The 24,027-nt window shown below is 34.3% G+C and overlaps 2 protein-coding genes and 2 pseudogenes across 2 annotated transcripts; 2 read left to right on the plus strand and 2 right to left on the minus strand.

Moving 5' to 3' along the window:
- Positions 1 to 1,027: 1,027 nt before the first annotated feature.
- Positions 1,028 to 1,654, minus strand: LOC126722329 (germin-like protein 9-3; annotated as a pseudogene).
- Positions 1,655 to 2,334: 680 nt separating this feature from the next.
- LOC126722328 (germin-like protein 9-3) lies at positions 2,335 to 3,195 on the plus strand. The gene has a single exon (XM_050425480.1). It carries the CDS (start codon positions 2,430 to 2,432, stop codon positions 3,057 to 3,059), a length of 630 nt encoding a protein of 209 aa, XP_050281437.1. The 5' UTR covers positions 2,335 to 2,429; the 3' UTR covers positions 3,060 to 3,195.
- A 1,310-nt stretch (positions 3,196 to 4,505) lies between these two features.
- Positions 4,506 to 5,134, plus strand: LOC126722330 (germin-like protein 9-3; annotated as a pseudogene).
- Positions 5,135 to 6,180: 1,046 nt separating this feature from the next.
- Positions 6,181 to 10,155, minus strand: LOC126722331 (uncharacterized protein At2g27730, mitochondrial). The gene is made up of 3 exons (XM_050425482.1): positions 9,912 to 10,155; positions 8,800 to 8,883; positions 6,181 to 6,431 (listed from the first exon to the last, which is right to left on the minus strand). The coding sequence occupies exons 1-3, from the start codon at positions 10,053 to 10,055 to the stop codon at positions 6,405 to 6,407; spliced, it is 255 nt and encodes an 84-aa protein (XP_050281439.1). The 5' UTR covers positions 10,056 to 10,155; the 3' UTR covers positions 6,181 to 6,404.
- Positions 10,156 to 24,027: the final 13,872 nt, after the last annotated feature.

The following is a 24,027-nucleotide window of genomic DNA, read 5'->3' on the forward strand; positions in this document are numbered from 1 at the left end:
AACTTAAACCCCGACCCTTATCCTCCACACCCCAAAGGTGCGCGGTAATGATTTGATATGTTAACATAACTAAAATAATACAAATTATAGTCAGCTCATTAATTATTATGCTTAGTATCGGTTTGGATACTGAGTCTGGCGTTCAACATCTGCGTTTCATGTTTTTTTTTTTTTTAAAAGAGCGTTAACTGATCCAATGAGTTCTGTGCATTGTTCACGGGACCCATAAACTTTTTTTTTTTAATCAAAATTTTTATTAAAAATAAGCCTTACGACACTATTTAAACATTTAAAAATTATTTTGTTACAAATTATGTTCAACAAATAAAGTTTTTTAAGTCCTTAGAATTTGCAGCCAGTTTTTGGGAAGATCATCATATGAAAAATAATATAAAATAAGAAAGCCACCATTCATGGTTTTGGAAAATCATTTACATTGTTTTTAAATTATTCGTAAGCGTCAGTTTATCATTAGTTCCATTAATTTTTAGAGAGGATAGGATCATGAAGCTTCGCTAAGTTTTTTCAGTAAAATGTTCCAAATTCTCACATTAAGCCCAAACAAGCTACAGAATTAAAAGATGATTCTGATGAAGTAAAGTCTTAATTTTAATTTTTTCATACGCAACTTCAGAAACACTCACACTGCCATCAATTTGCAATTAGTATATTTTTCTCTAATAAGAATAGTAAAGAAGTTTCAAAAGTTATTGCAAGGACACTTTCCAAGAGTTTTTTCAAATTAAAAAATAGAGTGCCAAAGCATCAAGTGCAATAAAAAATACAAATACAGATTAATGCCTATCCAGAAAGAAAAATATAAGAGTAAAAAAATATGTGCCAACTTTTCAGATTCTCTTTTATTGGAAGATATGATTGCATCCTCCATTTTTGCAAGCCAACTACAAAGGATAGACTTCACCCTATCATCAAAGGCCTTATTAGTGAATATTCATTCACTATAGAAAGAATAGAGCACAAACTAATTAAATAGTGATTCTTTAATAGGTAGCAAGGGTCTGTGACCTCAGGCCTTAGGTGCAAACCCAGCTTTAATCTTCTGAATGGTGGCAATATCAGTCTTGAAAGACTTTGCCAAGATCCCATTATCAATTCCGGTGGTGAACACAGTATTAGGGACTGACACAAGTCCAGCATTTGCACTTCCAAATGCAGAAACAGCTATTGCAGAATTCTTTGCATCGCTATTGTATTGATAGTGTACAAGTCCTTTTGGAAACAAAAACATTTCACCAGCTTGGAGTGTCTGAGGAAAGAGCTTGTTTGTGGTGTCAACAAATCGAACTTGAAGGGAACCATCAAGGAGAAACAAGAGCTCAGCTGAGCGGGGATGGGTGTGAGGCGGGTTGACTGAACCAGCTGGGAATTGTAGAATTGCATAAGAAACACTGACCATTAAGAGCTGGGAATTCTGCCAAGCTTGCTTTTGAAACTTTAAAAGCTGTTGGTGGGGGTGCCCGAAGTAGAATCCTCATGCCAGTAAATGTGAAGAAGTTGCTATCAATGTTGGTAACATTTGGTGGGACTATAAAATCTGAGGTTATATCTGCATCCCAGCGATCACTGTATGGAAAATAGCAAAGGAAAGAACAAGTTTGAATATCATTTCATGCTTAAATGTTGTAAGGGCCATTGTAGGGAAATTGAAAGAAAAAAGCAGAAGCTTATAGAATGTGGTGCGATCACTGTATGGAAAATAGCAAAGGAAAGAACTAGTTTGAATATCATTTCATTTTTAAATGTTGTAAGGGCCATTGTCGGGAAATTGAAAGAAAAAAGCAGAAGCTTATAGAATGTGGTAAGGATGTATAACCTGTTACTTGGGCCTTCAACAGCAGGTGGTAATTTATAATGTAACAAGAAGCATGTGGGCATTTACAAGTTCTGTGCAGGCCTATGAAACAAGAGGTGGAATTGGAAACTACAATGTCCTTGTTTTAACTAAATTTGCTTGATATTCTCAAGTGGATGCCTCTGCAATAGAATCCAGAAAGCATATTGACAAACATGACTTGGTTTATTGAAAGCAGCCGGAAGAATCTTGTGGACAGTTAACCAAAAGGAGATTGGTGTGTTCGGCAGTCAACATAGGGTCTTACTGGGATTGTAGAAAATTCTTCGTACTGATCACTGAAAAGGATATTTTAGACTAGTAACTGCAGTTTATATCCAGTTTCTGGATACTTCATGGCTTTTATCTGTCTAGCAATATGCTTTCTGGTTTCTATTGCAGAGGTATCCACATGAGAATATCAGTTAAAACAAGAACATTGTAGTTCCTAGTTCATAGGCCTGCATAACTTGTGATGCCCTATAAATGACCACCCGCTGTTGAAGGCCCAAGTAACAAGCAATACATCCTTAAGACATTCTATAAGCTTCTACTTTTTTGCTTTCAGTTTCTCTACATGGTCCTCATAACATTTAGGCATGAATTGATATTCAAACTAGTCCTCTCCTTGGCTACTTTCCATACAGTGATTGCTGGGGATCCAGATATCACCTCAGATTTTATAGTCCCACCAAATGTTACCAATGTTGATAGCAACTTATTCACATTTACTGGTATGAGGATTCTACTTCAGGCACCCCCACCAACAGCTTTTAAAGTAACCAAAGCAAGCATAGCAGAATTCCCAGCTCTTAATGGCCACAGTGTTTCATATGCAGTTCTACAATACCCAGCTGGTTCAGTTAACCCGCCTCACACCCATCCCCGCTCAGCTGAGCTCTTGTTTCTCCTTAATGGCTCCCTTCAAGGTAGATTTGTTGACACGACAAATAAGCTCTTTACTAAGACACTCCAAGCTGGTGACTTGTTTGTATTTCCAAAAGGACTCGTGCACTATCAGTACAACAGTGATGCAAATAATTCTGCAATAGCTATTTCAGCATTTGGAAGTGCAAATGCTGGAACTGTGTCAGTCCCTAATTCTGTTTTCGCCACTGGAATTGATGATGGGAACTTGGCGAAGTCTTTCAATACTGATATTGGCACCATTCAGAAAATTAAAGCTGGGTTTGCACCCAAGGCCTGAGGTAGCAGACCCTTGCTACTTACTGAAGGATCATTGTTTTGTTTTTGCTATATTCTTCCTGTAGTAAATAATTTTTCTTTAATAATGTACTTAACGATGAGGTGAAGGCTATTCTTTTGTAGTTGGATTCCCAAAAGTGGAGGATGTTATAATATATTCTAATAAAGGCAAATCTGATTATTGACACCACGCAACATTATTTCGGGTCAGGTCATCATCCAAATCAAACACAACTAGGCTCCACAAAGTCCAACAATTTAATCTTAGGGGAAAAGCACTGGTTGTCCAATAAGCATAAGAATAGAAGCCTTTAAATCTGGATTACTATGACTAATTGACTATATATTAACAATTTTCTAGCAACTGAAGATAACAATGGTTGCTAATACTTAGATTGATGACTAAAGACAAGGTCCTCTTTGTTGAGTACTTCGAGTCTCAAAGGATAGTACCTTCCCATATAGTAACAATGTTTGTTATTGCTCTGATTGCTCGTCAAATTGAGCCAAAAAAGAAGAGTTAAAAGTAGTAAAAATAGAGAGTTTCTGCCTTTGCCACAGGACCTGCCTTGATCATCTGAACATTTGCAAATTCAATTTTAAAGGTCTTGGCAAGGACATTATCATCAATGTCAGTAACAAACAGGATGGCAAGAACCGAATACGCGTCTATGCCATTGCCAGCATTAGCACTACAAGAGGCAGAGACTGCAGAGGCAGTTTTTTTAAGAATGGAAATTATACTTATAGTCCACTAGTGCCTTTGAAAGCAAAATAATGTACCACATAGTTGGAGAATTTTAGTTGAAGTATGCTGTTAGTATGTATGAAACCCACCTCAAGGCTCCCATCCATGACAATTGACAAGGAGAAGCATGGGGGTAGGCTTGATGACTAGAGCCGGTATAAAGATTCCCTTTGATGATTAGCACCAGTAAGGCCTTTTAGAAATAGGGTTTAGTATTTGAACTTTTTTCGTCAGATTACCAATTTGCTGCTCTGATGGCTGGCTGTGAAGTACACATTACCTATTTGTTTTTATTTTCTTTTTCCTTTGGCTACAACTAATGCAACAGACAAGCAAATGCTGCTTAAAGTATGAATTTTTAAAGAATCACCAATTTAACATGTTGCATAGTAATCACAAACATCTGAAACATAAAATGCCGATCTATCAGCATTCTGTTCTTGTGTGCGTATATATATATACCTTCACAAAGTTCCAGTTGAAAATCTGTAGAAGTTTTATCTTAAGCAAGAACATTGTAGTTTCCAAAACAATAGCCGTCCCATTGGCCTTTACATAGTATGCACAAGCCTCATTTTTCCCCACTTCCATCCCTCCCTATATATATTAGCATACTGTAGCCGTAGTATCACTATCAAGGAACTCACCCTCATATGTTAACATATCAAATCAAGTCCTATTTGTACTTTTAGTTCTACCATGGCCATCAGCATGTCCAAGCTCGAATTCTTCTTTGCTCTTGTACTAGCCTTCACTACTCTTCATATAGTGACTGCTGGAGAAGCAGATATCACTTCAGATTTTTTGGTCCCACCAAATGTAACCAAAGTTGATAGCAACTTCTTCACATCCACCAGCATGAGGACTCTTTTAAGGGCAAATCCACCTCAAATTTTAAGGTAACAAAAGCTAGCTTGGCTGAATTCCCAGCTCTCAATGGCCAAAGCGTTTCCATTGCAGTTCTCCAATACCCAGCTGGCTCTGTCAATCCACCTCACACCCATCCTCACTCTGCAGAGCTCTTGTTTCTTCTTGATGGTGCTCTGGAAGTTGGGTTTGTTGATACTACTAACAAGCTCTTCACTCAGACACTCCAAGCGGGTGACATGTTTGTATTTCCCAAGGGAGTAGTTCACTACCAGTTCAATTGTGATGTGAAGAATTCTGCAATAGCCATCTCTGCATTCGAAAGTGCAAATGCTGGAACCATCTCAGTTCCTACCACTGTATTCACTACTGGCATTGATAATGGGATCTTGGCCAAGTCTATCAATACTAATATTGCTACCATTCAAGCTATCAAGGCCGGGCTTACACCCAAAGCCTAAGATAGATCATCAAGTTAATAAAAAAAACCATAATTTTTTTGGAGTTACTCAGCAATTTTGTTGGTGATGAATAAATTAAATTTTAATTTTTAAAACAATTGGATGGAAGATTTTCCTTTATAACGAACATTTTTTTTTTTATTTAATTATCTATATACTGTATTATTATTTATATTAGTTAACATTTTCCGAATTTAGTTTACTTTTGAATTTTAATAATATCTTTGACCTTGTCCAGATTAAAATCATGACTGACCAATGCTTTATTTATAAACCATAGAATGTTGACGGCTAGAGAATTAATAGAGTGAAGAAAAAGTTGCTTGGCGAAGTCTCTACCCATCCGCTCAAGCCTTCAAGTGGACATTTGAATCTTTGATTTCAAAATCTTTACAAATCTCAACTTGACATCTTCTAACACTCAGACCTAAATTATTATTAATATTATTATTGGCTTACAATAAGATTTAAAACCAAATTTTCCTCGAGAATCAAACAATATTCTCAGCGTCTTAGCTTCCTACATATTTAGGTGAGACAGGCTCTACATATTTCGGTAATAAGCATCCATTATTACAGATGCTTTTGGGTCATGCACTTGTTACGGACATAATTCATCTTTAGCAGAAACTCAGTCCACACTATTCTTAACAGAGAAATGATATATCCACAATATTTTTACAACAAATCCTAAGTGATAGATTGATATTGATTGTTATTGTTGAGGCAAAAAAATAATCTTAGTGTTAGTTTCAAATTTGAACCAATAATAATTAACTACTTATAATTTGTTGTAAAAATATTATGGACGTAACATCACTCTTCTTAATATTTTTTAAGGACAGTGTCTATTTCACATCACACGTACACACATTTCAATTTTTGGACTGAAATAGTTACTCACGAAGAATTTCAATTTGAAAAATAAATTCTGTACGGTGTGTGAACAAACAATTGCACATTCTTAAATGTCATGGATTTAAAAACTAGGAAAGGGAAACATCAACATAAATAAGAGCTGATACTGCAAATGCTGCAACAGAATCAACCGCAACTCAAGATCATTTCCATGGGAAGAAAACAAACATCTTAACAGATTAGGGACTGCACACAAACAGCCGATATGTCAATTATTTTTTAAGAAAACAGATATCAACAGCCATACTTTGTACAAAGACCAAATCTATCCAAGAGTTAAAAGTTTTGATACATTTTATTCTTCATCATCATCTCCAAGGCAAAAAGTTATCAGCTAGTGCAATTGAACATTTCAGCCATTATTGGTGCTCTCAGGTTTCTGCAAAAGAGAGAATGTTACTGATTATGAAATTGAAACATGTAAGGAACACCGGAAGAAACACATCAAGAATAACCTAAAAGCAGGAACAGACTTCAGTGGAACCAAAACTAATGAGATACCAAATCATCTAAAAAATAAGTTTTCACGTATATAAATTAATGAAGGGCCACAACATAGAACTTAAAACAAGCATTGTAATCATGGCATCCTATACAAGACACCCCTTTCCACTCAAAAACTTTTGGATTGGGGAACGGGACATTTTCTTTTGCTAATAAGAAAATGGAAATGGGACATTATTGGGACAGATCTTTAACATAAATTCAATTATTTGGCATAAATGTTCTACAACTTGAAAATAACAATTTCGGTAGTCACAACAGGAAAACCAAAGTCAAGAACTATCAAACCACTTCTTAAAGCATTGTTCAAAGAAAAAGACTTTGTAATCGCAAAAGCTACAGCTATCATTGCATGGTACAACAGCTATTATCCAAACATAGAATGGAAGAAGTCTACATCATTTGACTTAAAATTTATTTTGGCAGTGGGTGGTGGGAAAGGATGGCTGAACCTTGACTGAAGAGGATTAGAAGAAGGCCATGATTGATGTTTTTTGGAACTCAAGAAACTTGGACATGTTTGCTTTTACGGTTAATTATTAAATCAATTATCAAAAACCACATCAGATAAGCAGAATAGTTGCAGAACTTTGGCTGGCAATATGGGCTATACATGTTTTAGAAAGCCATCCCATCAGCGGGGATAATTTCTTCAGGCCAACTGTTCTAATATGCCACCATAGCCCAATACCCCAAACACCCATCCACCAATCACTGACAGCCCCCAACAACCACCATAGCACCATCAATCAAAACACACACCCCTCAAACCTCCACAAGCCCAAATCAATCTGCATGACAACCAAAACTCGCAACCCACACCCACATGGGCATCAACCATCAACATTCACCACTATTGATACTGCTTCAAACCCACACGCATATGCAAAGACTCGTAGTAAATGGTGGAAGCAACAGTTATGGTGCAAGAAACCCCCAACTCCTAACCCGTAGCTTTGCTGCCCCCAACATGTGACCCATCCTCCAAACCTACAACTACAAATCCCACACTATAGACCCCACCATCACCACTGCAACTCCAACCCACCCCCCCACACCCCCCCCCCCCCCCTTTTTCCCTTTTAAATAATAACTCCAATCCTCAATGACCCAAAGGCCTTGTAATTAGTGGTGAGGCTCAACCATGAGCCCCTCATTCAGCAATCTTCACAACTGCCAATCCCCATCACTAATGGAGAATCATGAACACAGAGAGAAAAAAATAGTACAAGAATGAGTTTCTGTAAACATCAGTTCAATGTTTTCCATTCCTAAGCCCAAGGGAATTTCTTGTTTTCATCAACAAGTTATCAAAGACACTCACCCAAACAAATTGTTGATGGAAAAAACAGTTTTCTCTTTTTATACAAACAAGGTCTTCCTACTGTCATCGGTACTCCTCCTCATACCATGCTTTTACTTGTTTAGTTTTTTGTTGCATTTGCAAGATGCCTATCTTGGCAAACCATATGATAAAATTCTCATGACCTAACATTCCAAGTTCAACTTGGCTAATAGCAATGACTCATATACAGATTCATAACACACCAACATCCCATACAAATATATACAAATGCAACTGCATATAACTAGGCACTTGAAATCCTTATTCTTGATTTGGTTGCTAGAAGAATGTAAGAAAAGAAATCAAAACTTTCAAATATGAAGCTTTAGATTTTGGGTTAACTAGGATATACAAACTTCAGTTTTTATGCGTAAAACAACTATTACACTTCGCTCAGGAGAACATTTCAATTTGTGGACACAAAAGCCAAGCTTTATATAGTTTCAAATTTACCATTCTTTACTCTCATGCATGGATTATCATGTCTGTCCACAAACTCTGTGATTTTAAGAAATTGAGTAACCAATAAATTTGCAGTCCAGATGGGAAATTACAATCAGAAAACAGTAAGTCAGCTTGTTGAGTTGATCTCAGGATTTAAAGTGTACTCAAGAGCCGATTTAAGATCAGGAATTTAGACCAACAAAAGAGCTAAAGGCTCATTAGATTGCACACTTACATCGAAAAAGGCCCAAAGTTTCTCATTTAAATATCTCTTTTAACTCATTGACTTATGATCCTTTGTGAAAATAAACTATTAATCTCTAACCCATGATTGCGAACTTCACAACATGTTCTTATACAAGTTAATCAATAAGTCTTTATCCAAATCAAACATAGAACACAAAAATAATAACATAACACTCTCTTTTTTTCTTGTTGCAAGAAGGGTCAATACCTTGTCAGCACTCTCATTTCCTTTCTCTGCCTTTTCTTTCTCAGCCTTTCGCTTCATCTTCTCCAACTTCTCCCTCTCCATTTTCTTCACACAAATAAACAAACTAGTCAGTCGATCAAGCTAAACAAACAACAAAGAAAGTTAGTTCCAGGAACGAAACTGAATTGGTTGAAACCGTTTGGCTACTGAGAAAACTGTGTGAAAAGAAAATATAAGACAATCCATATAAAACGCTGAATATAACTATTCTAATGTGGCTTGTGAGTGCCAAAATTAGCATAAAAATTATAAAAAATCTGAAAAGGAAAATTGATAGGTCTGAGAAAGCGTAGGAAAAAAAAAAAGCATTAAATATTTATATTGTCTTTTCTTCACAGATTTTCTTTCTTGGCATCCAATCAGTTGATTGCAGAAGTAAAAACGAATCGGTTGAAACTGTTTGGTAGCTGAGAAAACTTCGTGAAAGGAAAATATGAGACAATCCATAGAACGTTGAATCTAGTTATTCTAGTGTTGTTTGTGAGTGCCAAAAATTAGCATAAAAAATTACAAAAATCTGAAGAAGAAAAAATAGAAACGTCTCAGAAAGCGTAGGAAAATAAAATCTGATCTTACTCTCAATCTTCTTCTTCTTCTTTTTTTTTTAATTAAAAAAAAAACATTTAATATTTATATTGTCTTTTTTCACAATTTTTTTTTTCTCAGCATCCAACCAGAGTTTAGCTCAATATGTACTCTTAGGAAGAAACGGAATCGCTCCGTTTGGTCGCTGAGAAACCTGAACATGTACATAACAATATATTTATTCATCTCAATCAAGTCAAACAGTATCACTATCCAGCTCACCTAGATTAAAATTTCTACTGCTTTCCTTTATCTTTCGTGATTGTTTAATATATATACCATCACCTAAACCAAGCCAAACAGTATCACAATCAAGCTCATCTGAAATAAAATTTCCACTGCTTTTTTTTTTTGTGATTCTTTAAGAATCTTTAGGGTCCAAAACGACGTAAACTCGTAATATCTTGCGTATTTTCTTACACTTTCCGAGCAACCAAACAGGTATGAGAGAAAGAAAACAGAACGAAGAAAGGTTAAGTGAAGTCAACCTGGATGTAAACGGTCTCAGCAGCGCGCTCCTCTTCGCTGAGAATACGTTTGCTATCGTTGAAGTAGCGAGTCGCACCCCGAGTCGATTCCATTGGACGAGTCAAGCTCACAGTGACTCGGCTCAGCGCAGATCTCATGCTCATGGCGAATTTGACGATTTGTTAGCTGAGTTGTTAGATAAAGATAAAGTCAGAGTCAGGCTAATATAGTATATTTTAGTGCGAATTATTGAGTGAGTGAGAGAGAGACTAGAAGTTTCGGCATTTAAAGTGGTGGTACGTTGTGTCGGGTTAATAACCGGTTTGAACCGGTTTTAGGAAGCGAATGCGAATCAGTACAAGAAACTTTAGAAAACAGGTGGAATTTTTTTTGGATAAAAACCAGGTGGAATTTCGGCGGCGCACTTGGGTTTAGGGCAATAAATGACATAAAAATATTCTACTTCTATAATTGTTTGATTTGATGATAAATTTTTTTTTTTGAGATAATGTTGTTTAAGTAACGTGAAAATATATATAGGTGAAAAAATGTTATAAAAATATGTATACTGTTGTTTAAACAATCATACCCAACAGACTTTAAGAAACAAAAGAAGTCTCCTAACGTTTATAAAAAAAAATTTCTCCTAGCTACGTTTGTTAAAATATATTCATTGAAGTCCTCCCAAGTAAAGTCAATATGCATTAACAAGAACTTGAAGTTAAGAGGAGAGTCTTTGCTGTTGATTACGTGTGGCTGTTTCGGCCTCCAACTTTACTACTTAATCGTCAAGGGGTTTTATTTATTTACTTATTTTGTTTGTTTGATGTGTACATTTACTACTAAGTAAGGACAAAATTATTTTGTTTAAAATTTTTTAAAATGTTAGGTTGTTTATTTTTTGTAAAATTGGTTGACTGAAATTAATTGTTTTTAGCTTTATTATAGGTAATTTTTGTTGTTGAATGAATTTTTTTGGGTATATTTTATTTTAAAATTTAGATCTATAGTTTTTTTTTTTATGGTCTTCAAACGGAGGAAAATGCTAGAGTTATGAACTTTTTTACAAATTGCTAATGTGGTGAGTGGTTATAAGTAAATAAAAAAGTTATGTAAGTGATGGGATGGCTTAAATATAAACCAATAAGAATTTATTACCTCAACAATTTGTAAAAATATTATTAAAAAAATTTTGGCTATAGCATTATCCTTAAAATAATCAACAATATTGTTAAGGAGGGCAAAGTATAATTTTATAGAACAAAATTGCTAAAATTGATACTTATGTGCTATGTACTACACACACACACACATATATATATATATATATATAGGGGTGGGGGGTTCTCCAAGGTCAAAGTCTCCCTCTGCTCCTTACAGGCATACAAAATAAAATCTAAATGTTGATTAGTTCTCATCCTAGCTAAACTTTCCGCACATCGGTTGGCTTCACGAAAACAATATTTAATACGATTCTGATGGGATTGAGAGACCAACTACCGGCAATCATCTAGAATAGGGAACACAACGTCATTCGTATAAGAAGAGTTACCTAAAACATCTACAATAGATCTAGCATCTAATTCTACTTCTATAACAGTAAATATTACGAGTACAGCACAACAACGATCCATCTCGGAGTCCCCAAAGCTTGGCAATATAATGCTATTAGTAATATCAATTTTCCTAGGAAAACCTGCGACCTAGTGACCATTCCCATCCTAAATTACACAACCACTCCCAGCTATACCGGATTGCCAAGCAAAGACCCATGCGAATTAATAAGCTTCATCCAACCAAATTGAGGTATCTCCCAGCGGACTTGCTTCAACATCAAGCGTGAAACACCTTTATGAGAGGAAACATAGTAGATGACCTCAGCTACACAATGAATGATTTCCACTGCAAGCTTTTGGTTTGGCTTTTGAGTCAATGAATATCATTTTTATAGACTTATCCATAATTTTATTTTTATTAGCATATTGGAAAAAAAATATATATTGTATCCATATATAATATATTACTAGCTTGTAACTATATACATATATATATGAATACACTTAAAAATATAAAAATTAGATATATAGTATAATTCCTACTTATATTAAATAGTATTGGTATTCATTCTTATGTTTTGTTAACTCTTAAAATAGCCTTGTAAGAATATTATTTAGCAGAAGATGCAAATTGTCCATGCTTTTTTTTTTTTTTTTTGGTTTATTAATTATGGTCTTTTTGGATTTTATACTCAATAACTCACTTAGATGGAAATTTATGATGCAGTCTCACATTTAGCACCAAAATTGAGAAATATTTTAGGATACGTGGCACAAAGTTGGACTTCAATTGTAAAATTTAATTAGAATTTCTTTCAATTTTGGCTTTAAATATATATACTAATTTGTAATTTTATGTATATGCATAAGATACAATTGCAAATAAACATAACTAATGCATATTAAAATTTGACCAAGTTTATATATAATCATATATAATGATTGTATGTTTGAAAATATAAAATAGCTACTAATAAAATAGATATAAGTTTATTTGAAACAAATGGAAAAAAATTATATAAATCATTATCCATGAAATTCTCAATATTATTTTGTCCAACCACTATTTGTATAAAAATAATAATATAAAAAATGAATCAAGGATGGTAATTTTTTTAATGTTTATTAATTTTGATTTTATGGTTTTCTCATTTAATAACTCATTTAGCACAAAAAAATTAAATTGGACTCCTTGATTTTTGTGGTGTAGTAAATAGATGCACCAAAATTAAGAAAATTATATAAGACACATGGTCACTGGTCATGATGTCTTTATAAAGATGATGGTCACTCATGGGCGGAGCTACATGTTAGGGTGGGGGGGCCAAAATTTTTGAATTTTTTTTTTTACTATATAGAAATATTTAATATTTTAATAATTAGCCCTCAAAAATGGGACTTGGCCCCCCCCATCTATTTGAGTTGGTCCAATAATGTTCTTAAAAAAAATTGTCTAATTTGTCTAGTAGTTATAGAGAACATATTGTTTCTCAAATTCATTTTTTATGGTAAAATGTGTTCTCATATTTTTTAAAATTTTGGATCATTTATGTCTTTGAACACTTTATTAATTCAATTGAAATTTTTTTACTCACAATGATAGACAATTTGGTAACTTATATTGAAAATGAAAATTGTAAAGATTTCACTATGGAAGATGGTGAAAGATTAATTTAATTCTATGAAACATTTAATTTTAAGGATTAATTATGAAAGATACGAATTTTGTGTGTGTGTGTGTGTATAGATACATGTGTTTGTGTATGTATACAAAAGTTTGTTTAGACTAATAAATTAGCAACACAAATCGGCCCCCCCAATCAAAAATTTCTGGCTCCGCCCCTGTGGTCACTGGTCATGGCTTGGTAGTTGCAAGCCATTCATGTGTCTTGTGCAATGGAATGAATCATAGTAGCCTTATGAGAGCTTAGCCATAGGTATGTTGTCATATATTGGGTAGACTGTGCAAGTGTAAGGTAAGATTCACTGCCTAAATATGTAAGCATGCTGGTTTAGTGAGGAAATGTGAGAGTGGTTGAGTTTGCATATGAGTGATGATGTATTGTGTGCCATATGGCCAGACTAGGAGATGGAATTAGGACGAGTTAAGCCATGTGTGTGTCATGTGCAACAAGTGCAATGGAAAATAGTAGCCCTGCATGAGCTTGGTCATAGGAATGTTGTTATATATTGGGTAGACTGTGTAATTGTAAGGTAAACTTCCATTGCCTAAATGTGTGAGCTTGCTAGTTTCATGTGGAAAATGTGAAAATGGTTGAATGATGGTGTATGTCTGCTATATGACCAGACTAGGAGGTGGAATCAACATCGATTAAGCCCTTCACAGTTCACATGGTTGTGTTTAGATCAAAGTTGCGTGCTAGGCAGAGTGTTTGGGTTGCCAAATGAAAGAGTAAGGCCTGTGATGGGTTGAAATATGTGAACATATGTCTAATAGGTGGCAGGAGCATGTTATGGCGATTACCAACAATTACCAATCATCAGTTCAAACACTAGCAAGCTTCATGGATGTGCTGGCAGGATGCAGAAGACTCCAAGACAGTAGAGGATATTTGACAAGAACAAAATTTGACTCCAAATATGATTGGGTAGACTATGTGAGTGTAAAGTAAGATTCACTACCTAAACATGTAAGCATGCGGGTTTAGTGAGGAAATGTGAGAGTGGTTGAGTTTGCATATGAGTGATGATGTATTGTGTGCCATATGGCCAGACTAGGAGATGAAATTAGGACTAGTTAAGCCATCATGTACAACAAGTGCAATGGAAAATAGTAGCCTTGCATGAGCTTGGTCATAGGTATGTTGTTATATATTGGGTAAACTATGTAATTGTAAGGTAAACTTCATTGCCTAAATGTGTGAGCATGCTAGTTTCATGTGGAAAATGGTTTAGTGATGATGTATGTGTGCTATATGGCCAGACTAGGAGGTGGAATCAACATCAGTTAAGCCCTTCATAGTTCATATGGTTGTGTTTGGATCAAAGTTGCATGCTAGGTCGAGTGTTTGGGTTGCCAAATGAAAGAGTAAGGCCTGTGGTGGGTTGAAATATGTGAACATGTGTCTAATAGGTGGTAGGAGCATGTTATGGCGATTACCAACAATAACCAATCATCAGTTCGGACACTAGCAAGCTTTATGGATGTGCTAGCATGATGCAAAAGACTCCAAGACAGCAGAGGATATTTGACAAGAACAAAATTTGACTCAAAATATGATTGAAGTTATATTTTCCAACCATTACGTAAGAGTTATTTTTCCAACACATCACGTGGTGCTTTATAAGACTCCATTTGTACTATTTAAATAAATCACATGACCCATTAAAAAATTCATGTGACTAAAATTACAAATGGATTGTTTCTTTAGTTGCTACATCATGGGTTGGAGCATGATAATTCCAAACATGTTTGGAGTCAATTTTTTTTCACTAAACAATGTCTAACAATTATGAAGAAAAGCTCCAATCAACTGTTCGAGTTATGATCATGCTACTTCAAATCTATAATAACTTTAGCATATGTTGTACCAAAATGAAAAATAGAATACAATCTTTCTCACTAATTCAAAAGGTAAGTTAAGGGAAATATAAGTTATTTATAACATTTTGTGATTAAACATTTAGGATTCTATAGCTAAAGCAATTACAAAATTTTCAAATAATGCATTTTTATGTATATTACATCATACTTGCTATGATTAGTAACAATAAAATATTTATAAATATTATAAGGACGTGTCTATACATACGAAAACCGAAATGAACATATTTATACATATATCAAATAATTCATGTTTTCCCATAAAAAAATAACTCATGTTTATTTTGATCTCATCAATTAAATGATGTTCATTAATTTCTTTGTGACGCAATAATTCAATAATTATTGGAGAGTTAATGAGATAATTAATGAAGTTCACATGGTCAATGAAATAAGAAAAATTATTGAATACTTCGGAAGTACTATAAATGCATACTCCTCCCTCTCACATAAATTGTGGGTTCCACCATAAATTTAATTAGTGAGACCCACAATTATGTGAGAGAAGGGAGTACGCATTTATGGTATTCCCGGAGTATCCAATAATTACCTATGAAATAATAGAGATCATTATACGGACCATATTGCTCTAAAGTTCAATGATTGATTATCTATTTTCAATGGAGGAATTTGCATTTGCCCATTGTTGAACTTTGTATCAAACAAGTTTTCTAATGACTTATTTAACTCGACTCTAGCCTCTTAAAGTTCAATGACACAATGCATTGGTTTTGCAATTCTTTGTATTATGCAGAGGCGGAGCCAGGGGGGGTTGAGGGGGGGCCACTGCCCCCCCTAGCCCACCCAAAATTTTTTTTTTTGATACTATCATTTTTATTTTCAATTTTGAAGGTGAGAACAGTTGTTGGTTTTTTTTTTTTTTAATTGACTCGTTTTGGTTGCTGATGAAGTTGTGAAAAATGAAATATATGTATATATATTTTATGCTTGTTTTCCTAATCATTAATGGAACAAAATCACCTTAGCTACTTAACATATTTGTTGTTTCTATTTTTTTTCTTTTTAAATACATAAGATATATGTGCATAAAATGCATATATCTTATACAAGTTTTGCCCCCCCTCAACTCAAATTCTAGCTCCGCCACTGGTATTATGTATAGTTCTTGGGAATGAATTACATTTTTTTTATGCACCAGACCAAGTAGATGCTCAATATTGTGAATTGAATTATCAAAAATTGATTCGTTGATATAATTTTTAAAGCCAAAGAACTTCAAAGCAAGATAAATAGTTTTATATTGCAAGGTAAGAACCTTATTCATTGTAAAAAAAAAAACTTACTTAGAACAAGGAACAAAAGTTTAATTTTAAATAAATATATATAGCCTAATCAAGCATTGTGGCACAATGCATTAACTTGTAGTAGTTCTTTGTATTATGTACAATTCTTGAGGGTAAATGACACATTTTTTATGCATTAAACCAAGTATATGCTCAATATTATGGATTGAATTTTCAACAATTGATTCATTGATATAATTTTCAAAACCAAAAGAATTTTAGGAGAAGATGAGTAATGTTATTTTGTTGGGTAGTAACCTTATTTATTGTAATCAACTTACTAAAAACAAATAACAAAGGTTGATTTTCTAATAACAATAGATCATGCACCAAGGTCTGGTGCACATCCATTTGATTTTGAAGATTAAGTAATGGTTACTTATAAGATTCTTTATCAATAAACACTATTTTCATAACTCGTTTGAGTTCTACATAGCAATTATGTGCTCTTTCCACCAATTTTATAATTAAAGATGTTTCACATTAACTTTTTATTAATCAAACTATCATACTTTGGCCCCTCTAAAAATGAGATCCTGATTTTTTCCTTAGAGGTTCACATGACTCTTAACTTACATTCGCTTATAGTTATAACAACTTGGTAAAATTGTAAACAATTAATTGATTTTTCTCCTTATATTCTTTTTTTTTTAGGAATTGTATTATGTTTTTGTTGTATTTACAAACATGTTGTATGTATAAACTTCAGTATGTTATATGTATAAACATGTCCATGCTTAAAACAGTTTGGATGAGTGTACCAAGCATCACCACAATGGTGACAAAAATGAGTAGTCTTAAGACTACTTTTCTTCTTCAATGGAAGCCTAGATGCTGACTTACACTTTTGTTTAAGAAAATAAAATTTTGGTTTGATGTGACCAAAAACACCACAATAGCGACACATGGGTACAAACTACAAACTCAAATTTTTCTCATAGCTAATAAAGGGTCTAGATGTGGATTTTGAAACTTGTTCATTTTTTTTTTTTTTTAACTTTTATCTATCCCAACTTCACTAGCCTTTTATTATTCATCTTAAATGAAGAAATTAACACTTTTTTGTCCTTTGAGCCAAACTCTTCAAAAAGCTTGGCACTGTTTATTTTTTCAAATTTTGTTTTACATTCAATATATTATATGATGTAATTTTTAATTATCTTATTTTATCGAGCAACACCCTATTACCCTTATTACACAGCGTTAAATCAAAATTTGAAAACTTTTAATTATAATTATGCTAAACAACTAATATGATTTTAAATATTGCAGAAAAGTAGGCATATGATATAGTTGTTCTAAAAACCCAATTACTGTTTTGAACTTGAAAAACATGCACTCCAAACATTTTGAAATTGAAAAAATAAACAATTTTAGGTAGCATAACATTTACACACATATATAACTGTATATATAAAAACTTAAAATAGAAAAACATATATCTCTATAAATATAACATACATTACATATGATAAGAGATAACCTAAACGTAAACTATCTTTACTTAAGATCGCTAAATATTCCTAAATTTGAGCTGGGGAAAGTCCTACAATATAGAAGAAAGATGAAAATGAAGCCATCCCCACACTGAACTCCACCAATATAGTGGTGTTGTTGGTCACATTAGACTAAATTGTCATTTGCTTACACATGAGTCTAAATCTGCACTTAAATCTCCTTTAAAGACGAAAAATAGTCTTAAAACTACTTATTTCCGCCACTATTGTTGTGCTGTTGGGCACACTTGTCCAAATTGTTTAAAATATGGGCATGTTTATACATAGAACATACTCAAGTTTGTACATAAACATGAATATGTTTATATACAACACAAACTTAATTTTCCTAAACAATATAAAGAATCTAAGGGTCTGTTCGGATACCGTTTATTGCTGAAAGTTAAAAAAACTGTAGCAAAATAATTTTTAAATGTGTGAATAATGCTGTAGGACCCAGTTTTAAAGTTATATTTGCTGAATTCCGTACTTGCGGGTCCCGTGAACAGTGCACGGGACCCATAGAAAAAAAATGCAGACACGTAAAGCAACGCAAACGCGTTGCTATCCAAACTCAGCCTAAGGAGAACATTCAATTCATTGCCTACAACTTTGTGGATGCCCAAAAACTACTCCCTTGAAATAATTTATTAATTCAATGTACATGTTTGGTGTTGCACATTGGGTCTTTGACGACATGACTTTTTTTTGTGTGCATTTTGTTTCTAAGGTGAGATGTGTGTGAATATCTTTTCTTATTTTTATTTAAGGAGTCGCCACCAATTATTGATTTAAGATGTGATTGGTCACCTATTTATCTAACTTGTTTTACTTAATTAACTAAAAACCAATTCAAGAGTAATTAATTGACAAGGCCAACCAACATATTCGAACCAAAAATTCTTGGACTCAGAAGTTCAGTTACGGGCAGGGAAAATGCTAGGCACTTCACATCGCCTATCCAAAAGACTAGCCTCTGAACACGCACGTGCTCAGAGGTTCTTCTATTTTTTATGTAAAAGTTAATAGTGTTCGTTCATCATAATTCAGAATTGCTACATTTTTCAATCACAAAAATATGTAGAGGTGTGATGATATTTATACCAAAAAATTGTTTCATTCACAAATGCATAAATCTCGTCAAATTCCACATCTTCATAAAAGAAATGGAAGAGAAAAACCCAAAACATAACCTGTAAATAAGTAGTTTGAGACTTTGAGGGAGAGTTTATTTTGTATTAAATAAAGATACAATTGCATAAAGAAAGTTAGTGTGTGTGTGTGTGCATACACACAATTGTATATATACACATATCATGTGAATATTTTTTTTACATATAACATATCATGTTAATATTTATGGCAAAGATTTTTTTTTTAAAAAAACATGTGAAATACAAATACATAACATGTGAAATACATACAATTCATGGTATTAAGTACCTAGTGGCAAGCAAGGTCTCCAATTCTAGACCTGCGATGCTAGGGGTGGCCCGAATGGGAGTAGATTTAGGAATTTCAAACCATGATTTAAAAACACACACACACACACAAACAAAAATAGAAACAAACAACACTTTTCTCAAAAAGAGGGGGAATGAGCATTTGCCCCTAATTTACAAACTATGCAACAAAATGTCCTTGTTTTTTAAACTCGATTTTAACAAAATCCAGTTACAGGTAGAACTTGACATTAGCAATGTCAACTTCTATGCATATTTTGAAACTTAATTTTTTTAAAAAATTTAAGTGGAACTCGACATTGCTAAATAAAACTCGATTTTGAGGATATACATAAAATATGATCTTTTTGCAATTTAACACCAAAATGCTAACAATTTCTTTAGTTAGCATCGTTCCTGAACTATTTCGGAAACTAACATCTTGAGTCTCTTAGACTCGAGTTCACTATATCAACTCGAGTTTTATGTACAGGCAGTGTTGAGTTGGACAATTTTTCCATGTGGAACTCAAGTCTTAAAGAGTTGCATTCCCTAAAGAAACAACAAAGAAGGCATAAAGGTCAACAATGAAGAAGCAAATCAACAAAAAAGAAGGCAGAGGAAGAAGAATTTGTGTAGAGGCTTTGTCCTTAAACAAAACCTTCACCTCTGCACAAACCTAGACCCCTGCACAAATTCGATTCACACCTTCGCCTGAGGAAGAAGAGGAAGAAACCTTCGCCTTTGCACAAACCCAAACCTCTACACAAATCTGATTTACACCTCCGCTTGAGAAAGAAGGTTTTGTTTGACGATGATTAACAACGATTTGGAATTTTTGTTAAAAAAGCCCCAAATTTTCTCAATATAACTACATCAAAGATTGACATTCTCTAACAAAAGGAACAATCAGAACATGTTGGCACCATAAACGTTGAGACAAAGCATGCATTGCTGGGTTTTTCTTTGCTCCATTGCTAGGGTTTTTCTTTGCTCTTCCTCTCTGTCCATTGCTGAGTTTTGGGTTTTGCTCCATTGATCTTCCTCTCCATCCATTGCTGGGTTTTTCTTCTTCCTCTCTGTCCATTGCTAGGGTTTTGCTTTGCTCTTCCTCTCCGTTGATCTTCCTAGGTTTTTCTTTTATGTAACTCGAGCCTTAAAGACTCGAGTTCCATGTGGATAATTTTTTCACCTTAGTGCTGCCAGCACATGGAACTCGAGTCTCTAAGACTTAAGTTGCTATAGTGAACTCAAGTTTAAGAGACTTGAAATGCTAGTTTCCTAAATAGTTTGAAAACGTTGCTAACTAATGAAATTGTTAGCAAAATGATGTTATTTTGCAAAAAAAAAAATCTTATAGAATAAAAGCATTTTGCTAAATAGTTTCAAAATATGGGCATTTTGCTTCATAGTTTGTAAATTATGGGCAAATGCCAAAAAAAAAAAAAAAACCACTACTTGCAAAGGCTTGAATGGTGGAGTTTGGAGGTAATTTGCAGGCTAGCATAATTTTGGGAGAGAATATCGTTAGTTAGCAAGGTTTTGAAACCATTTAGGAAACTAGCATCTCGAGTCTGTGAAGCTCGAGTTCTGTGACAAAATCGAGCCTCAAAAACTCGAGTTCTAGTGCTGAGGTGGAGTAATTTATCCACATGGAACTCAAGTTTCTCAGACTTGAGTTCTATAGAAGTATCTGAAGAACGAAGATGAAGATGAAGACAATTTGAAGAACCGAAGAACCAGTTTTGAAGGAAGAAGAAGAACGATCTAGAAAACACAAATCCAAAGAAGAAAAACAAAGATTTGGAGAATGCAGAACAATTTGAAAAATAGAGGGCATATCTGAAGGAGCAGAATTGAAAAACAGAGGAGGAAGAATTTGCAGAAGCAGATGAGGAAGAAGAAGAGGAGAAACTCGAGTATTATAAACTCGAGTTCTACGTGGATTCCATATGAATAATTTTTGTTTGCCAGCTCAGGAACTCAAGCATTTAAGACTCGAGTTCTATCACGAAACTTGAGTCTTAAAAACTCAAGATGCTATTTTTTCACATTGTTTTGCAAACATCACCACTAAAGAAATTGTTAAAAAATTTTAGGGTTTGTTTGGTTGAAGGGGTGGAAAAGTTGGAGCATAGAAAATTGTGGGAGGATGGAAAAGTGGGAGGATAGAAAAGATTTTATTTTCTCTCCTTTTTGTTTGGTTGGGAGTGGAAAAGTAGAGAGATGGAAAAAATAAGTTTGAATAAATTTACTCATATACCCTTGTTAAAGAATGATGCCAAATTAAAAAAAGTGACAAATAACTACACAAAAAAGAGCAATCACCCAAAATTTTTTATAAAAATAAAAAGCATGTTCCAAAACAAATCACCTCCAATAAAAATAAAAATAAACTATCACACCCAAGCCCTAAAAAATCAAAAGAAAAAAAAAAGAGGCAATGTTAATGCCCAAGAAAAAAAAAAGTGACAACTAGCAATGTGATTGCCCAAGAAAAAAAAAAAAAAGGGCAATGTTGCTACCCAGGGAAGATAGAGAAGATGGAAAAAAATGCAACTTAAATTGAGGATATTTGTGTAAAGTACATCTTTCAGCACTTTTCCCTTCTTATTTTCCTCCCAAATTGGGAGGATAGAAAAAGGTGGGCCCAAAGGGAAAATTTTCTCCTCTATTTTCTATTTCTCTTATTTTCTCTCAACCAAACAGTAGAAAATGTCATTTTCCTTCTTATTTTCCATCCTCCCTATGTGGAAAAGTGGGAGGGTGGAAAACTTTTTTGTTTGGTTGGAGAGAAAAATGGGAGGATGGAAAATGTAGTTTATATAAATTGACTATTATGTCCTTATTATATTATAGTGGGAAAGTGAGAGAGGTAAGTGAGTGTAATAAAGTGAGGGTATTTGTGTAAAATTCATTACTCATCACTTTTCCCTTTTCATTTTCCTCCTAATTTGGAAGGATAAAAAAAGTGGGCTCAGGAGGGAAAACTTTCACCCCTATTTTCTGTCTCTCCTATTTTTTTTTTTCCCTTAATCAAACAGTGGAAAACAGCATTTTTCACCCTATTTTTCTCTCCCTATTTTCCATCCTCCCTATTTTCACTTTAACCAAACACACCCTTAAGGTCAAATGGAAAAAGAAAGAAAAAATTCGTGGAGTCCGTCCAAATGAATTTACTTATATACCCCTTACTTTGTATATTTTTAAGAAGAATATAAACTATTTTGTTAGGTTATATTAGGAAATAACGAAAAAGGAAATAAGATCCTTTAATAGTATCGGTCCTCTCGGATAGAATTAGGGATGGCAATTTTTGCCCAACCTGTGGGTACCTGGCCCGACCCGATCCTAATGGGCTGAGTTTTACCCGGTCCGATTAGGAATAGGGTCGGGTATGGATTTTTTAAAAAAAACCCAAAGCGGGTCCAGGCTTTATCAAAAAAATCCGAGACCCGACTCGAAACCCGGCCTGGATAAAAACCTGGTACCCTGAAATTACAAAAATACCCTATATATATATATATATATATACCTATAATCTAACCCTAATCCCTCATTTCTTCAGCAGCAACTCAGAACTCACGCCTCCCTCTCTCAGTCCAACACTCCCTCTCCCTTAGCTCAGTCACTCCGACACTCCCTCACCCTCACTCCCACACTCTCTCAGTCACGCCTCCCTCGCCTCCTCACCCTCACTCCAACACTCCCTCAGCACACGGCCTCACAGCCCTCACTCACTCTTAGTCACTGCCTCACACACACGCCCTCACTCACGCAGTCACGCCACGCCTCGCCTTCTGAGTCTCACGGCCTCGCTCTTCCTTAGTACCTCAGGTATACCTCGCTCTTCCTTTGTTGTCCAATTTGTAAAGCTTTTTTATATGATCTCACTCTTTGATGATAAAGAGGCAAAATGTATGATCTATCATTGCGATTTTTGGATTTGATAAAGAGGCAAAATGTCCGGTTTTTGTTTTAAAATTTTGGATTTTTTTTCTTCAGTGTTTCATTAAAATTTGTTTGGAGGTTTTGATTGTGTGGTGGTTCATTGAATTTGTTGTGATGATAATAATGTTTATTTGGGTTTTGGGTGGGTGAGGGTTTGGTTTATGGGTTAAGGTGTTTGTGGTGTTATTGGGTTTGTTTTGGTAATTAGGATTGGATTTGATGATAAGTAATACATTGGGGATGTTGAAATTAGTGAAACTAAGTATAAAATATGGTAGTGAATTTTTGTACACATATCTTTTACCTGATTCAAGTCTCAAAGCATTATGTTCCCCTGTTCTTTCCCTTCATATCTGCATAGTTTTTTTAATGGAATAAATTGTTTATAGTTTTTTGTGTTTGTTGGGAATGTAGAGCCTAAAACGGAGATGGAAGACACAAATACAAACACAAACAAATCTAGTTCTTCCTCACCAAACGACTTTCCCTTGAGAATCAGACGTTGTCCCTTGCCAACTATACAATCTCCTTTGCCATTTTCACGATCACCCTCGCCATTGTCGCCTGACTGCTCACCCTTAGGATCACCACTAAACAACGAGTAAGTGTTTGAATTTGTAATTAATCATGTTTAATTATGATTGCGTTGATAGAATTTGTGAATCTGTGTAATTATGAATTTGTGCCTATTAATCAATGAGTATGTGTAATAATAAATTTGTGAAAATTTGTTTTGATTCTAACTCCCAAACTTCTGAACCAATTAGGAATCTGAAATCCTCGACGGTGGATTTAGTGGGAGAAGACTTAGAGATAAGGGAA

Source organism: Quercus robur, chromosome 4 (assembly GCF_932294415.1).
Source record: "Quercus robur chromosome 4, dhQueRobu3.1, whole genome shotgun sequence".
NCBI lineage: Eukaryota > Viridiplantae > Streptophyta > Magnoliopsida > Fagales > Fagaceae > Quercus > Quercus robur.

Bases quoted from the DNA above. Each gene is read 5' to 3' on its own strand.
- LOC126722328 (XM_050425480.1), top strand. From the start codon at position 2,430: ATGGTCCTCATAACATTTAGGCATGAATTGATATTCAAACTAGTCCTC.
- LOC126722331 (XM_050425482.1), bottom strand. From the start codon at position 10,055: ATGAGCATGAGATCTGCGCTGAGCCGAGTCACTGTGAGCTTGACTCGT. The intron at 8,884-9,911 runs GTTGACTTCACT...ATTTGTGTGAAG, and splicing joins CTGAGACCGTTTACATCCAG to AAAATGGAGAGGGAGAAGTT. The intron at 6,432-8,799 runs GTATTGACCCTT...TCTCTTTTGCAG, and splicing joins GAAATGAGAGTGCTGACAAG to AAACCTGAGAGCACCAATAA.